At 46.7% G+C, this 17,606-nt stretch overlaps 1 protein-coding gene across 3 annotated transcripts in view; it reads left to right on the top strand.

The window, feature by feature from the left end:
- Positions 1–13,353, top strand: part of DENND2A (DENN domain containing 2A) — an 87,334-nt gene extending 73,981 nt beyond the window's left edge. Inside the window, exons 15-20 of one of the 3 annotated variants that reach the window (XM_075939757.1) lie at positions 4,058–4,235; positions 5,305–5,346; positions 7,320–7,437; positions 8,195–8,434; positions 9,341–9,427; positions 10,263–13,353. In XM_075939757.1, the coding sequence (XP_075795872.1) occupies positions 4,058–4,235; positions 5,305–5,346; positions 7,320–7,437; positions 8,195–8,434; positions 9,341–9,427; positions 10,263–10,294 (697 nt within the window). In that variant the 3' untranslated portion in view covers positions 10,295–13,353. The remainder of the gene's footprint in view (positions 1–4,057; positions 4,236–5,304; positions 5,347–7,319; positions 7,438–8,194; positions 8,435–9,340; positions 9,428–10,262) is intronic. The other 2 variants (XM_075939756.1, XM_075939755.1) reach the window with 2 other exon arrangements.
- The last annotated feature ends 4,253 nt before the right edge of the window (positions 13,354–17,606 follow it).

Here is a 17,606-nt window from a genome sequence, read left to right as displayed (position 1 = left end):
CTGAGTGTGCTAGAGAGGTTCAACCTATGCCTAAAAAACATTTCAGCATGACATGCCACTAATCTGCCATGCCAAAGGGAGGCATTGATGGTCTCCACAAATAATGGACCTGTGACTTTCTACTAGATTTTAATCATTCTAAAGCTTCCATTTTGCAGTATAAAAGCTCAAGTTCCACAACTGCATCCAGAACCACTGCAAGCAACATTGGCTGAAACACAAGCAGAGGAGACACATTTGCATTTGTATTCTCCCCCCACCCTGCCACTCCCCTAAGCAACTTCTTTGCATTCCTGGATGCTGGTGGAGCTGAGGCTAAGCAATCTAATCCACAACCTAGACTGAGAATTGTGCAATGGGAGGAATGTTCCATGCTGAGGACCCATGACCAGGATTAACCTGGGAGGGTTTTGGTCACTAGGACTTCAGTGATGCTATGGTGAAAAGGAGGGAAACCTTCTTTGTTTCTTGTACAGTCACAGCATATAACTTCACTTTTTTTCTGTCATAACCAGTTCAATCAAGTCTGTGACTTCCACCAGCTGTCCTCCCAGGCATGTTTCCTCCCACTTCCTCTGTCACATGCCCCTCTGTATTCCACTATGACTATGTCTAGTCTGCAAGCTTCTTTGGGAAGAAGCTTTTCCGGAAGAGATCTTCTGGAAAAACTTCTTCCGAAAGAGAGTGTCCACGTACAAAAGTGCATCGAAAGATAGCATCCACACTGAATGGCGTCCACACTATCTCGCATTTCAGCTGTGATTACTATGGATGGAGTGGCCACCAAGGCACTTGTGCCTTTTCTCTCTCCTCTTCTTTCAAAAGAACTCCCTCTTCCCCGTCCACACATGCCTTTTGCCGAAAGAGCTCTTTCAGAAAAAGGCTTCTTCCTCGTAGAAGGAGGTTTACCAATGTAGGAAAACCCCCTCTATTCTTTCAATTTTTATTTCGGAAGAATGCAATTGCAGTGTGGATGTAATTGAAGGGTTTTTTTTGAAAAATGGCCATTTTTCTAAAAAAAACCCTCTGTAGTGTAGACATACCCTATGACTTGCACTAGGGGAGAAGGGAATGGAGAGTCACTGTAATGCTGGTGGAGAACAAAATCTTTAATTTTCCCACTAGCCCCCATGTAGAACAGTGTTTTGACTGCTCTGTGTTCTTCTTTAGAGCTGTCTGGAACCAGACCAGTCAGTTCAATTAATTCCACAAAGGCCAACCTTTCAAATCAGTTCCTATCTCTGGATGGAAAAGCTGTCTGTGCTCTGAAAGTGAAGGAGACAGAGGTTGGTTCATGACAAAAATGTAACTTCTGCTCTTTCCACCCTGCATCCCAACTCAAAGAAAAAGGGACTTCAATGATAACCTCAGAATAATCCCACAACATTACTGACAATTGGTGTCAGTGCTTCCGCACAAACACTACTGTTCTTTCCACAGGTTATAAAATTGGGAAGGTGAAAAATATGCTAGGAAATAGAGGAGGAGGAGAACACCCTTTCCGCCCGGTGGCTTTCCAGTCTCTGATAATGTTGGCCACAAAAATGTGTGAAGAAAAGCATCATCTTCTTAAGGGAGAGATTTTTAAAGGGACGTAGCCTGATGTTCCCATTTATAATGGCAGGCATACTCTTGATACAAGCCTGCATAAATGAACGTGAACAAAGAATGTTTATTTTTCACGTTGTTTGCCTTGCGCAATTGACAGGACTTTGTGGAGAGTTAGTATCACTCTTCGTGGTTGGTGCAGGCCCTGCAAAAGGGGACTTGTGAGTGACAGCAGAAGCAAAGTGCAAAAGGAGGTGAAGGGGCAGCTGGCTGGAATGTGCAAGAGAGGGAGAAGGGGGCGGGAACATGTTTTATTGGTTAGGTTCCTGCACTCTTCTAAACATCAGCTGAGGAGTAAAGTCTTCTGCCCTTTCTTAAAGGACCTTTTACAAATCCAGAAGACTGTATTTAAAGGGCACTCCGTCAGAAATGTCAATTTTTTTTTACAGTTGTCAATAAGAAACAAATCAAGTTGAGAGTGTCCCTTTAAGCAAGGAAGTGAAAATCTGGGCCTCTTTTATAAAGAGAACCTCTCTCCATGTGGAAGTAATTCTGTAATATATGCACTTCATTGGTGAGAGTCAGAGGTAAAGCCTAAAAGAGTAACAAAAACCGCTTTACAAAGAAGGACAGTACCATTATCCCCCATTTTCAACTGAAGTGTTAAATGGATTCCTCTCTCTGCTCAGGGATCAAATGTCACTTATCCTCTGGCTGGCACATGCCTCCATATAAACTGCTCAGAGCATTTCTTCACTTGCTCTCAGTGATGTCACGACAACAGGTCACACTCTGCCAACTGAATGTATCCAGTGAAAAGCAGCCAAATCGATAGCCCAGCCATGATAGTATCCTAAGCCTGCTCTAGTGTCATGCTGTGGAGACTCAAATTTGCCAGACTTAACTGGAGCAAAAAAATCAGGCCTGCCTTTCTGAATGAGCACAAGGCTGCAGCCCCCTTCTCTTTCTCTCCCTCTTCCTCTCTCTCATTACAAGCCAGCAACAGCTGCCAGGACCACATTTCTCACTGTAAATTCCCCCTGTGGAGTTTAACACAAGCCAGCTGTGAGAGCTTTCCTTGCCATGTGATTCCTTCAGGCCAGACTAGCCTGTTCTCCCTTCCCCCATTCTTTCAAGTGCTGGATGCTAGTAAAACCGAGATGACGTTATGTACACAGCATGTTATGGCGGGCCTCCCCATCCCCTGACATACACAAACCCTTCCAAACCCAGAACAGATGAGTAACCAATATCCTGCAGTGTGCTTTGCATAGCCCCGGGAAACTGACCACACGCCCCACCCACCTCTCCTTCCAGCGCTCGCAAGGGTCCTCTGGCCAAACCTTCTTGGAAGTCATGAGCAAAGGAACTTTCAGCAGAGCGGCTGGGAGCATGTGAGCAAGAAAAGCATTAGCTTTCTACCCTCTACCCCAGCCCTTCAGGGTGTGTCTGAACTGCAATCAGGATGTGTAATTTCTGCACTGTAGGCATCTACCTAGATTTAGAGCAAAACTGACTGGAGTAGCAATAGCAGTGTTGCTGCAGCAGCATGGCCGGTCACTTGAACACGTGCTCTGAGTCCTAGTCAGGCTTGCATTCAGGAAGCCAGCCCATGCCGATGCCCAGTTGCCATGGTTATCCTGCTCTTATTGCTGAAGCTAGTTTTGATCAAGCTAGCTAAAGGCAACTCAGATATGCCTACTCCAGAGACAATCCCACCTCCCACCTCACAATCTAGTCCCTCCCCACCTTCCTCTTGGGTCTCCCTAGCCTTTTGAGGCCCTGTCCAATGCAGGGCCTGTCTGGCAGTGTAGTATTTTAGCCTACTTTCTATTGAGTATTTAGCCATTTTCGTTTTCTCTGAACAGTTAATCATATGTGCATTGATAATCTTTCCCCCCTGCAGCCTTGTTCTTTGTGGAGGTCAGGAGCGGCCTGTCCATATAGGCGAACTAGGTGGTCACCTAGGGTGTCAAGTTAAATGGGGCGCCAAATGGTGGCACGATATCATTGAGGGGTTTGGAGGTTGGGGTGCCGATTGCATGGTTTGCCTAGGGCGCCAGTTGCTGGCAGCTAGTCTAGGGCCGCCCTTGGCGGAGGTATATGCCAAGTGTCAGAAAGAGATGATGTTGTTAGTTCAGAGTGTCATGGGACAGGGTGAGAATTAAGTATCAGCACTTGTTGTGCCTTCAAGACTGTATCTCTGTTCTCTGAAGAAAGCAAAATTGAACAGCTGGCCAGTTCTCAGTGTCTATGCCCAGCGCACACTGCGGCACAGCCTCTGGAGGCAGTGGAAAACTCCCCCTGGCCAAGTGACAGAGGAATGGCTTTTTCTAACCCTGCCCCTGTTCCATGTGTTGTTAGACCAGGAAATAAAACATGGGGACTAGAGTTCTGGAAATGGCTACCGACCATGGGTGCCCAATGTGAGACACCTGAAAAGGGGCCTGATTTTCAGCAAGTGCGGAGTCTTGCCCCTTAACTGCTGGTGCTTTGTGTTGTCTTCTAGCACCCTGTCGAAGTGTTGCCATGCCATGGTGGCTCTTCTCTACCCCTTCACCTGGCAGCACACCTACATCCCTGTGCTGCCACCTTCCATGATTGACATTGTGTGCTCACCAACCCCCTTCCTGATTGGCCTGCTCACCAGCTCGCTGCCTCGCCTCAAGGAGCTACCAGTGGAAGAGGTGAGCATTCAGAGTCAATTACCAAGTTGGTCAGGTGTGAATTGTTCTTGTCTGGGATAGCGGCAGTGAATCCAGACCCAGATCCTCTATCTGACTGACAGTATCAATTTGCTGTCTCTTGCCTTATACTTAGATTACAAGCTCCTTGGAGCAGGGACTGTGTTTTTGCTCTGTGTTTGTACAGTACAATGGAGTGCGGTCTGTCACTAGGGCTTGTAGGTGCTAGACTCCAGTTCAGGATGGCCATTTGGAGCCCTACTGATGGACTATCACCATCTGCCCTTTTGTGGCCCTCATGGTGGTAGAGTGTTAAAGGAAATAATCTTTTAAAGCAGCGTTTCTCAAACTGTGGGTCCCAAGCAACTTAGAGGGGGGTCGCAAGCAACTGAGAGGGTGGTTGCAGCAATGCAGAGGGGAGGTCGCGAGCAACTGAGGGGGGGATCACGGTATCACAAGTTTGAGAACCCCTGTTTTAAAGACAAACTTAGATCAGTGACCCTGTTTTCCTTCCCACTTCATACCGGCTCTATAACTGTCAACACTGTTCATACAAATCTGATACTTGCAGAGTCATAGTAAGCAACTGCTTCCAATATTCCTGTGGCAGTGAGTTTTTAATGTATGATGTGTTTAAATGTTTTTAAAAAGTTGCTTTACTTTGTTTTGTGGGACAAAGTCAATACCAAATAAAAGTTCACGATAAATCCCTGTATTATTTTGGTCACTTACTCATCCTTGGCTATGTAAAATAGCCTATGGCTTCTTTGTACGGATTTTTGCTTAAACAATTGATCGGACTGTGTTCTAGTCTAAGGTTTGAGATACGTAAGGGAGAGGTGAAGGCAAGAGGGTGAATGAAGGACAGCTTCTTTCATTCAAGCTGTCATTTTGTGGCTTGTGGCTATGTGGTCAGAAAACCACAACAGGGGCCCAGCTGTTGGCCAGTGTTTTATATTTCCTCTTGCTGTCATGGATCTGTGAGAGGGCTGAAGCTTTTCTGGAGAGCAGGGAAGATCTGGGATAATCTCTGGTGACAGAAAATAACAATTCCCCATTCTTTCCTTGGTAGGTCCTTGTGGTTGACCTAGTTAATAACCGGTTCCTCAGACAGGTGAGTACAACTGTCCCATATGGGGTTCTTTCTTCCCACTTCCTGTTTCCTCTTGCCTTGCCTTGTAATTGTTTATTTTGCTTGTCTGGCTGGGCTGGGACACCTGCCTTCTCACAGGCTAGGAGGCAGGAGTTGATGGCTGGTGCAGTTTAATAGCAATGTCAAAGTACTTTGTGCTTAGGTAGCATCTCACAGATTCTCAAAGTACTTTACAAACATTAAACCTTCCAAAAGCCTTGCAAAGTAGGAAATATCCCTTTTAGCAGATGAGAAACTGAGGCACGCCTATATAAGGGCATGTCTACACTGCATTCCTCTTTTGAGAGAGGAATGCAAATGCAGACGAACAAAATTGCAAATGAAGCGCGGATTTGAATTTTCCGTGCTTCATTTGCATAATCGCATCCGGGCACTATTTCAAAATACCCTATTTCAAAAAAAGAAATGCTGTCTAGACGCAGTTATTTTGAAAGAAAACCGTTCTTTTGAAATTACCCTTAAACCTCATTTTATAAGGAGTAAGGGTAATTTCAAAAGAAGGGTTTTCTTTCTAAATAACCACGTCTAGATGGCGTTTCTTTTTTTGAAATAGGGTATTTCGAAATAGCGCCCAGACATGATTATGCAAATGAAGCATGGGAAATTCAAATCCATGCTTCATTTGCAATTTAGTTCGTCTGCATTTGCATTCCTATCTCAAAAGAGGAATGTGGTGTAGACATGCCCTAAGTGTGTTGTCTGGTCTCACAGAGTGAGTCACAGGCAAAGCTGGAATTTGACCCTAGAGTCTCATTGCTGTTCTTTGCTCTAAGCACTGGTCAGTACTAACTTTCTGGGTAATATCTGCGCCAATGAGGACTGGTTCTCAGTAGATCTTTCAGTTTTTGTCTTACGTGGTCCCTCTCATGTTCCTTCCTGTCTAGTCCTGACATTACCAGACCATAGTGAAAAGACAATGAATAGTAATCTGGCCATCAGTTGGCAGACAAATATGCCTCTGGATTCTGACTCCCTTTGACCAGGAGCAGAAGAGCAAGAATTTGGGAGGTCCTGGAACATATTCCTAAACCTGGAACCCAGAGGTTGATTATCAAGTGGTTTTGCTTATTTTCTAAACCGAATCCAGCTCCTCTGAATCACAGCCACAACCCAAAGAATTCAGGCTAGGGCAGGAAATCAGGCTTTTGATTAAGATGCTGGGGTCAACTCCTGTCTCTGTGTCAGATTTCTCATGAGACCTTGGGCAAGTTGCTTAATCCCTAGAGGGCCACAGTTCCCCATCTCTAAAGTGGGGATAAAAGAACTGCCTTCCCTCATGGGGGTGATGTGGGGACTACGTCTGGTTCTTATCTTTCAATACAATTTTCATTTGTCAATGGCTCTAGCCATACAGCCTTCTCTCAGTGGTTTAAGTAGGGCTTCCCACCCCCAGTAACTAGAGTGTGGCAACCCCCTCCATTCTTACTGCCAACTCTGTTTCTGCCCAGTACAGCTGTGGTGTCTCTGTGCCTCTCCAGATACCCCTGCATGACATTGTATGGGGATGGGAAGGGAGGGGTGGGCTAAATCCCTTTACCACATGCGGGTCTTGGCCTTATTGCCATGCCTACCTAGCTGCTTGCTGGCATTGTTCGGATGACTCCTGCTCCTGTTGTTGTCAGAGTGGCACCTTCCCTCTAGTCAGGGCCAGGAGATGGGCAGCTGAAAGGAAGGGTTACAAATCTAACCAATGCAAGGTGTGCAGCAGAGGGTGAGACACGTGCCTTCAGTGCTTGTGGAAGGGACGGACGACTCGAGTGGAAGGCGCTAGGCACGCACTGAGTCTTGTTCTCATTGCTCTCCTGGGCGCATAACAGGAAACGGTCAGCGTGCCCTTGCCCTGTTTCTCCCCGACTCCATGTGAATTAGCTGAGCAGAAATGCAGGTTCTCCGAGCCAGCACAAGGTCCCTGAGCGTGTGCATGTGTTTTCTAGATGGAGGACGAGGACTCCATCCTGCCTCGGAAGCTGCAGGCGGCGCTAGAGCACATCCTGGAGCAGAGGAACGAGTTGGCTAGTGACAAGGAGGAGGTTCCTCTGAATGGCAAACACGGTACAGCCTGCAGCCTGTCTGCTCGTTCTTATGGGATGGGCCCCACGGCCCTTCATTTACGTCCCCAGAAGGGATGTCTAACCCAAGCTGGAATGGAAGATGCAGTTCAGTGGCTAGAACTAGCTGAGGCTTTGCTATACTGTCCATCACACTGGTGGCCTGTGCTAACTATGTGACTAGCTCCCCTTGTCCCCTTTCACCCTCTGCCCCATACATCCTCCCTGCACTCACCTGCCTTATCCACAACGTAGCAACCCTACTCCTGCTAGTTGAAGAGGTTGCTTTGGTGTCAGTCCTGGGAGTGAATCCTGCCCTTCCAGCCGAGCTGAACCTGCAGGCTCTGCAGCCCTCCCAGCCTGAATCGGCAAAGTGAGAAAAGGTCTCCCACTTACTGCTGGAGTGGGGGCCGATGGGGGCGCACTCTGAGATTCTGCACCAGCCAGGGCCCTGCAGCCTACGTAGTGCTCTTGGGAGCATTGGCAGCCCACTCCCAGCCTTTTAATGGAACAGACTGTTGAGTGCTCTCTCTCCACAGCTGCTTCTCATTCTTAGGCCAGTGCAAGTCCCCGTCCCTAAGGGGGCCAGCAGGACTCAGATGCAGGGCTGGTACGCTGTGGAACCACAGCCAGGAATACAACTTCCAGGCGAACCAGTGGGGCCTTTCCCGCCCAGCGCAGCCTCACAGTTCCACCACCAGCACCTCACGGCTTTCTCTGTTTCTCCACACCCCCCTCTCCCCCCACTGCTTCTTCCTTAGAGTCCAGCCCCTTGAACGAAGTGGTGTCGGAAGCCTTCGTTCGTTTCTTTGTGGAGATCATGGGCCACTACTCCCTTTTCCTGATCCCCACTGAGCGAGAGGAGCGAACCCTGCAGCGGGAGGCCTTCCGCAAGTCCGTCTCCTCCAAAAGCCTTCGACGCTTCCTGGAGGTCTTCATGGAAACCCAGATGTTTGGGGGCTTCATTCAGGAACGGGAGCTGCGGAAACAGGGCGTCAAAGGTTAGGGACTCTGCTTTCTTTTTCCATCTAGGCCTTTGCTGTCGGTCCCCTGGGAGCGGTGAGCGGCCAGTACTGTCTCCCTTAGCAGCAGTGGTCATAGTTCTAGAGTTGCAGCGGCCCCATCCCCTTTTGGGAGAGATGTGCCCTGAATACAGACCCCAGCCCCAATAACTCCTGTGTTCCATTCCTAGCCCTTCCTCTCTCAGGTCTTGAATGTCACGTAAATGCTTGGTGCCTCAGTTTCCCTGTCTGTAAAGCGGGAGGGGGGAGAGAATTACTTACCTCACTGCACAGTTGTGAAGCTTAGATAATGTTTGCAAAGTGTTTTGAAGCGATGAGCATTAATGATGAATGTAGGGAAGTAGTGGCAGTTTGGGGTGTTTTCCCTGGATTCTCTCAGGTAGTGAGCAAACTGCTAGTCAGTGCTAATGATGCAAGCTCCTTGACCTAATGACCAGTGGACACTGGAAAGGGCAGAGGGACCACAGAGCTTTTCATAGATAGTGAGACTATGGCCAGCAAATGTTAATTCCTCCAGTGGCCCCACATTCTAGTCTCTGCTTGCTCCCTGTCGAAGAGCTCAAGAGAATTCCCTTGAAAAGATTCCTTCATTCCCTCCACGAAGCAATGCTGACCAGTCGGGCTAGTCATTCCCACACAAGGAAGCAGTGAGGCCTAGTGGATAAAGCCCTGGACTGTGGCTCTGGAGACCAACTCTGCCACTGGCCTGCTGGGTAACCTGAGGCAAGTCAATGTCTGCTTTGTGAGCTGCAGTGTCCTCCTCTTAGAATGGGGCTCATGGTACAGATCTCCTTAGTAAAGTGCTTTTCGCTCGACTGCTGACGAGTTAGGCATTATTACAGTGTATTTGGAACCCAAAGGATTGTGGATTTTTTTTTCTGGCAGGTCTGTTTGAGGTACGTGCCCAGGAGTACCTGGAAACACTCCCCAGTGGGGAGCAGAGTGGAGTCAATAAATTCCTGAAAGGACTCGGTAAGATGCCAGAGTAACCATTGTCCTTTCACAGTGGTTGTGTTGCATGCTCCCTTGGTTACTGGCTCAGTGATTGGAGAACAAAGATGCTATTTGAGGAGGCGACACGCTCCAAAGAGTTGACTCTGGCATTTCCCCCTCTGTGTTACTGTGACCTGATCAGGGGCCTTCCCTCAGTGGTCAGTGCTGGGCCAGGGATTAATGCACACGAGTGCCAGTGGTGCTGGGAGCTTGGGCGGAGCAAAGCTTGAGCCCTGAGTTCGTTGCCTGACTTGCAAAGGAGGAAGACTGGTCTTATGGGCGAAGGCACGGGGGTGGACCTGGGAGTTCTGGACTGGATCTTCACATGGACAAGTCAGTTTCTCTCCCAGTGCTCCAGCCCCTCTTTGCTGCGGTGAGGATGAGGCAATTACCTTCCAGCGGTGTTGTGAAGATAAACCCTTGTAGGGTGCTCCGCTATTGCAATAGCACTAGCCATAGCAGTACCTGGGGGGACAGAGAGAAAGAGGGCTGGAACAGAAGCCCTTTGAAAGCAGAACATTTAACTCCTGCCTCAGGTGGAAGGAGAGAGAAGGCTGTAGCTTGTGTCCCTTTCAAATTGCCACTGTCTGGCTGAAATATTCAGCTAGTGCTATTGTACCTACCCCCACAGGGAGCCAATTCCTTCCTTCGGGGAGTCAGGGGAACTTGCTCTTGTACAAGACCCAGCATTGCAGGGTGGAGGAGGGAGTGATTCTGAGGAACCAGCTCCAGTTAGCTCTGAAGATGAGCTTACACTTTCTCCATACTATATTTTACTATATAACGGCTCTTTTCCTTTCTTAATCTTCATCAGGGAGCAAAATGAAATTCCTCCACAAGAAATAAAAGCCACAAGCACTGTCGTTCCATGGAATAGAAGGCGTTTACCATTCCGCAGAAACAAGATGAACTGTTACCCACCATTCCCACTTAGCCAACTCCCACGGGGGGATAGCCCTGGCTGCTGGGCGCTGGAGGCAGACAGGCCTGGGTTTGCTCGTGTGTGAAAGCAGCCCCATGACCTGAAGTGATGGCGGTAGAGCAGCCTGGGGAGATCTGTGGACTCCTACAGTAACATGCACTGGACCAAGCACTCTGAACTCTGCATTAGCATTTTACAGACCTTCACACGGATTTGATTTTGTAGTTTTAAAACTTTTTATTTCTATTTATATTGGGGTTAGGAAGCATATTAACCATTGACACATGCCCTGCCTCCATTCTGAGTGGCACTCTTGGATGTGCTAATGAGGACTGGGGAAAAGGTTGTATTTCCCTGGACTGAGAATGAAGGACAGAAGTAGGAGGGAAATAGAGGAGACATGAAAATAGGTCTTGACACACACAAGGATGCAGAGGACTGCAGGGATGCCAAAGGACACGGGCAGGGTGTACTTACAAATGAGGAAAGGAGGTGGAAGGGGAACCACTAAACCTACTGAGAACTTGATATGCCAGCCAACGAACTGACCAGTTTGCTCTGCAAGGAGGCTGTGTCACTGGCCTCATGGAGAGGCCTTTCCTTGTATTGTCTAAGTTGAGAACCTTACACCATATAATTAAAAGCGAGTGGCGTAAAAAGAAAATGTGTTGGGGATTTTCGATGAGAAATATTGATTTTTTTTTTAACTTGCTGTATAGATTTGCTTTTAACCTTTTGCCTCATTTTTGTATTTGGTCCAGCAGAGCCATCTAGTGGTCAAATACAATGGTTGTTTATCCATCCATCCACTCTCCCTCTACCCACACACTGATGCTCAGTCTTTCTGTTACAATGCTCTTATGTCTCTCACATTCATATAATGCCCACCAAGAGCTTTTGAGCATGAACTCAGCCCAACATACGATCCCCTGGAAACAGGCTTCCAGAAGTTCAAGTGAGTTACCCTTTTCCAGACCCCAACTTTGACCAGGGATCAGCTCAGGCGCAAAATAGGGCTCAGCCCATGCTAAAGCCCTTCTGCATTGACAAGACATACATTATCTGCTGTAGTTAGCTTGGGATGCTGATGAATTCCTGAATGGTTCTTGCATTTTACATGGGATCTGACTTCATGTTTGATGAAAAGTTACCATCTTTAATTTAGGTGATTAATTATGAAGTGCTCCACAGAGCTTGATTGGCAGTGGTAGCATGGTGGGTTGAGGCTGATGGTGCACCTGGAGAGAACAGCCAACTGTGTCCAAGGCAAATGGAGAGTGTTAGGACTCAGCTTTGGAAGGTGGTCTATTCTGATGTTAAAATTTGTGTTTCTTTAGGTGGGTCACTGTCAAACCCTCTTTCATGACCTCGTTCATTCCTGGTCCAATAGAGTATAGCAGCTTCCTATGGCTCCCAGCTAATGAGGTGACACCTTTTGAAGACATGGTAGAGATCTGTGCTGCAACACTGAAAAATTTTTGCGCAAACTCTGCTGAGCTTCCCTGTGGTAGCGCTGCACAGGGCTTTGGTTCATGCTGGACTCAGCTCCTCCTGGTAGTGACCAGACCCAGAGGGTCTTGAGCTTTCCCAGGACTCTGGTCAAGCCAGAGTTGGTGGGGGCAGGAAGGAAATTGCCAGCCATGCTGTTGGTGAGCTCTGTGCTCTGATGAGGCACTAGTTCTTTGCACAACACTGAGAGATCCCTGCCGAGGGGATGGGGGAATAAAAGAGCAGTGGGGCTGTGAGAGGAAAAGCAGGGAGAGGTTAGCAGAAGGGGAACACGTAAAAGGCTGATGGACGGGCAGCAGAGGTGACGAAACCAGCTACCGCCTGGCACCTGCCCGCACTGAGTCATCGCCACAGCTTGCTGTGTGCTGCCAGTGCCAGCCAGAAATGGGGATAAGGGTCAGGGTCCTTCTGGCTAAGAGCTGGCTCACAGTGGAAGCTACCCAGATCAGGAGGAGTGGCCAGCCCCATATGCTGCAACTTCGTCCTGCCACCAGCCTTACTCACCCACTGTCATTGTCAGCCACTAGACACCTCCCCCCCCCAGCACACTGACCGCTGGTGGCTGGGCAGATAGTGATCACGTATCGGGCCAGCAGCAGGACCCACGAATACTAACAGGGGAGACAGAAAATATGAGACAATTTGCCTGTTTTTAAGCAAAAGTCACGACACCTGCAGGAGGGCTTAAATACGGGACTGTCCCTTTAAAAATGGGCTTCTAGTCACCCTCCTGATGACTCATGGGGCTGGAGGAGGGGGGAAAGGTGTCTATTACAGGTCCTCCACTTCCCTGTTTGAACCCTGGGGATTGTCTCACTGCACTTTGTACTTCACACCCTCCACCTATATGGATCCTGCATAAAACAGGCTCAAGTAGGGCTCCCTCCAGAACTTGCACAAGATCCTGGATGGCTCAGTGTGAAACATGTTTTCTGTGGGTGTTAATCATAGAGTTTCTCTTACCTTCTGCTAGCCAAGGAAGCATGAGCGTAATCCCAGGACTGAATCAAGCCCAATCCTCTAACATGGTCATATCAAACATCAGGGACACGGTCAGATTTAAAACTGTATTTTTTTAAAAAAATGGCTAGAAATGAAAGCAAATGATTGAAGCAGGAGGTATTTTGTAATCCAATTTACTTTCACTCTGGTGTTTATTTTCTACATTGCACTCAGTTTGGACAATGAAAATAGGCAAGTCAGTTTCCCTTTTTTTTTATGGTGGGTATCCAATTAATTTCCCTTTTAGATTTTTTATGCAGTAGTCCAATGCTGCAACATCAGGACTGCAAACACTGTTGGGGGGAATAGTGATTTTACAAATTGTTTTAATAGATATGTTTGTCTTGATGCAAATGTTTCTATTGTTTTGTCTTTAAAAGATCAGTTAAAAAAACCCCTCCATTTGGGGTCTGATTTGTTCCCTTTGGTCACCAACACAATGTTTGAAAACTTACAAGCTACAACTAGGGACACATCAAGGGAGAAAAAAATGAAATCATTAACTCCGCTTGCAAGGAGCTCTGTGGCAGGACAGAGTGGAAGAGTTTGCACTTGGCTCAGGTGCTGTGATGGCCAGAGGCTGATTACTGCTTCCCTCTCCTCTCCTGCTCTGCTGACCCCAGGCAGCAGCTGTTCCCCTCTTCATTATCGGCTGCAGTGAGCCAGGCTCTGGCCTATCCCCTCCCACCAAGCTTGTATGGGAAGGCACCATAGGAGAACAGAGGGCTTAGATAGCAAAGCAGATGGGTTGAGGGAAGTGGGCTGTTGTTCCCTGGCTGGTGAGAGCTCTTTTCATTGCATTTCAACCCCCTGCTCATGAGAACACCCAGATGAGGAGGGATGGGTAAGTCCTGAAACTGATCTGTTCCCTGGAGGGAGGCCAAACTGGGGCAGTGCCCCAAGACTTCGTCCATGGAAAGAGGGGAGCAGTTCCACATCTACCGACTGTGAGAAAGTGGTTTGGATGGAGTTGCCTCCTGAGGATGCAAGTAGGTAAGGGGAGCTTTGCAGGGGTGGGAGGGTGTTTGGGGAAGGTGGATGTTTTTCTCTCTCTCTCTCCGGATGTCCCCATTCCTGGATATTCATCTGTCCCTGCCCCCTCAGACTATGGAAGAGCCTTGATACTAATATGTTTAGCTAAAGAGCAGCCTCCATTTCACCAGCCTCATGCATGACAAAGCCCCTCTCAGCACCTGGGTACTGATGGTCTTTGATCCTTGTGTTGTGCCTGCAAAACTTCTTAAAGTGGTGGCGCCTCTTTTAGACACAACTGCAGCAGGCGCCAAGAGCGAATGTGTGAGCGGTGGGCAGGGTGGATGAGTGACTTTCAGAGAGATTGGTGAGCATTAGTTAACCTCTGTCTGGTGCTTAGCAATTTATTGATCCACTGTGTTTGTCCAGCATGTAGCATAACTGGGCTTCCTGCCTGGTTGGCCTGTAGGCAATACCCAGTATAAATGTGAGATCATAATATACAAGTATGTTTCTTATGTGGCATTGGTACATTGACAAACTTCATTCAAATCCTAAGAGCAGCAAAGTGGAACCCTGGATGTCAGGAAGATTTAGGGCAGCCCTAAAACAAGATAAAGCCAGTTGATTCTCAGCTGGACCTTTAAGAAGCTCCCTCTTCTGGGCTAATTACTGCCCAGTTTCAAGCAGCCAAGAGCCAACACCACTATTACCACCACTCAGTTGTGGTTTGTTGGTTGCCTGGACAATAGCCCCAATAGAGAAGCTGATGGGGGCCAGATGAAAATGGAGAATTGAACTCTCCTTTCTCTGCTCGGTGCTGTTCCTCCAGGACAGAGTCGAATCAATAAAAATGGTGGCTGTCTGATTTGTGGTTAATTTCTATTTCTAGAGCTGTCAGCATTGTATCTTTCACGAGCATTAAATTCATTTAGTTTAAAATAAGCACAGAAAGCAGCATTTACTATTTTGCTTTGTTTGGAAGCTTTCCCATCAATCACAAATCCAATCTATGCCCCTGGTCTTCATGTCATATGCCACTTCCAAGTACTGTCACTTATAGTCACTCTTTATAGGACAGATAAGCTACATATCTTTCACCTGCCACTTGAAAATCAGTGACATTTGCAAGCAACCACTTCTAGTGGGATGAATGAACTGCTCACAGAGGGTTTGGCTAGACTACGGGGGGAGGGGGGAAGTTCGGGATACTGGAGTAATCCTGAAAAAACTCCACCGCGTCCAGGCAACACATTTTCTCTTCCACTTTTTTTGTGTGTGTGGAAGAGCAGACATGCTCTTTCGGAACCCCCCTGTATTTCTCACAAGGAAGAAGGGGGCTTTCGAAGAAAGGGTTTTTCTGAAATTTGGCCCAGTCTAGATGGGCCTCTTCCGACAAAAGTATCAGAAAAAGATATGCAAAATGTGCTCCACATTTTGCATATATCTTTTTCCCATAGATCCTCACAGTCTAGACGTACACTGTAAGTAATTGAGTTTTTTTTCTTTATTGATCAAACTGTGCACAATAATGCAACAAAACAATCAGAAAAGAAGTTAGACACAACTGTTGGCTGTAACATCAATTGCAAAGGTTTGAAGAGTATCCCCTGTTAATTATAAATGAAGCATTCTGGGGACTGTTTACAATTAGGGATGTTAAAATACGTTTGTTTGTGGTAAACGTGTAACCACTGAAAATTGCAGCGGTTCTACGTTTACGCACGGGGGATGGCGGGAGCTGGCTTTTCAGCCAGTGCCCCCTACTCATTGGCTCCTGCTTTTCCCCGCCCCACTCCACCCCCACTCCCACCCCCCACTACCTCTGACACTGAGCTCATTTATTTAATTTGAACTTTCTGAAACTTCATATGTATGGACTGAGGGGAGGGCAAGTCAGCATCCATAGCTGTAGTCTAAGTGTGTGGCTATTTCAACAACTGACAGATATTAGTGATGTGTGACCATACAACGTGGGGATGAGGCACTGGGAGTCCAATCCAGTGACCGCTGAAATCAGCTGGAAGACTCCACTTTACTTCATTGAGATTGGGGCTCAGCCCTAACAACTCTGTAATTCAGTCAGTTGTAAAGAGAGTAATTTCTGAAGTAAGCAAAGGAACTTTGCAGCTACCAACAATCTTGAAGGACTCCAGCTATGGAGATTTTCAGTGAAAAGTTTATCCTCGCTAACCTAACACTGTTTTTTTTTTTTAAGAGAACTAGAATGGAAGATAAATAGGGAGAAATTAAGTGTTTCAAGTCCCAGGTCAGCCAAACACTTAAGAATGTGCTTTACTGCAACTGTAACACACTGAAGTGTTCTGCTTCCCTCTAGTGGGGTGTGTCTAGACTACATCCCTCTTTCGACAGAGGGATGTAAATTAGACTATGAAATTTCAAATGAAGCTGGGATTTGAATTTCCTGTGCTTCATTTGCATATGTGCATCATGGTGCTCTTTTGGAAAAGCGCTATTTCGCAGTCTAGACACGGTTCTTTTGAAAATAGTTGCCTTTTCCAAAAGATCCTGTAAACCTACTGTGAAATAACGCTTTTTCGAAAGAGCGCCATGATGTGAATATGCAAATGAAGTGTGGGAAATTCAAATCCCAGCTTCATTTTCAATTTCAAAGTGTCTAATTTACATCCTGCTGTCAAAAGAGGGATGTAGTCTAGACGTTCCCGTGGAGTCTAGGCCCCATACAGAGGTTGATGACCATGCTATGGCATTGGTGAACAAATCTAGGTTTCTCAATGCAGGTTATAGGGGCTCATGCTAAGGTGAAAGTAAGCCAGTGCGCCCCAGTGCGGAAGTAGTGTCATAGGCAGCCTTACAGAAAGAGTGATTCAAATGTATGTAGCTTATGAAATGTTGAAGTGAATAACACAAGTCTGTGAAAAGAATTTTGGCTAGAATTCTTACATTTTTGAAGTTTTTAGTTCAATCTTTAAAATGAAAAGTGTGAAGAAATATAGAAAGTTTTAGGCTCTAGGCAACAGTACAACCTTTCCAGCTTGATATTGAGCTGCTTTGTCATTCCAAGTTTAACAGGATCAAATGCCTCAGGTGCTTTGTACACTTTGGTAGAATCCACCTACAGATTAAAAACACACAGAGAGACATAAACTTGATGAGCAATTGATTAGCTGAATTCTCAGTTGTATTGCTGCTGCAGACATGGGGTTTAATTGATTTTGCTTAGAGCTAAGGGAACTGCCAGTCAAGAAACAGGAGCAGTCAATGTGTAAATAAGTTAATATTTAAAAACTGTGCTCTACTAACACTAACCCTTAATTAAACACCCATAGCAAATTCACATATACGTTTGATTGCTTGTGTATTCATAACATGCAGCATACCTATAATCTCCTAAACTCAATTTGCTTTACAATCAGTAATTAATTAAGATTCCTACCATGCAGCAAGGCTGGTTTTATAGTTATTACACAAATGAGGAAAGTGACGCACAGAGAGGTTTCTCAAGTTCACACAAGACACCTGTGTAGAAATGCTACTCCAGTATCTAAAGATTGAGATCGTCTTTCCTCCTCATCTTGCTTTCACTGAGGTGGTTAGTATTTTGTGATGGGGCAGGTAGTCAGAGTTGATTTATATGGCACTACGAAAGGCTGGAGTGCTTACGGAATGTATATGTGCTTCACAGGTGACAGGCTATACAGACTTGAGTTTGACAAGGAAGAGGGTTAATCCTTTTGTGTTAAAAAACTAGATTAGAGTTGTGGTGCTCTG

Source organism: Pelodiscus sinensis, chromosome 1 (assembly GCF_049634645.1).
Source record: "Pelodiscus sinensis isolate JC-2024 chromosome 1, ASM4963464v1, whole genome shotgun sequence".
Classification (NCBI taxonomy): Eukaryota; Metazoa; Chordata; order Testudines; family Trionychidae; genus Pelodiscus; species Pelodiscus sinensis.
The sequence above is the reverse complement of the archived record's forward strand: the minus strand, read 5'-3'. Positions and strand labels throughout refer to the sequence as shown.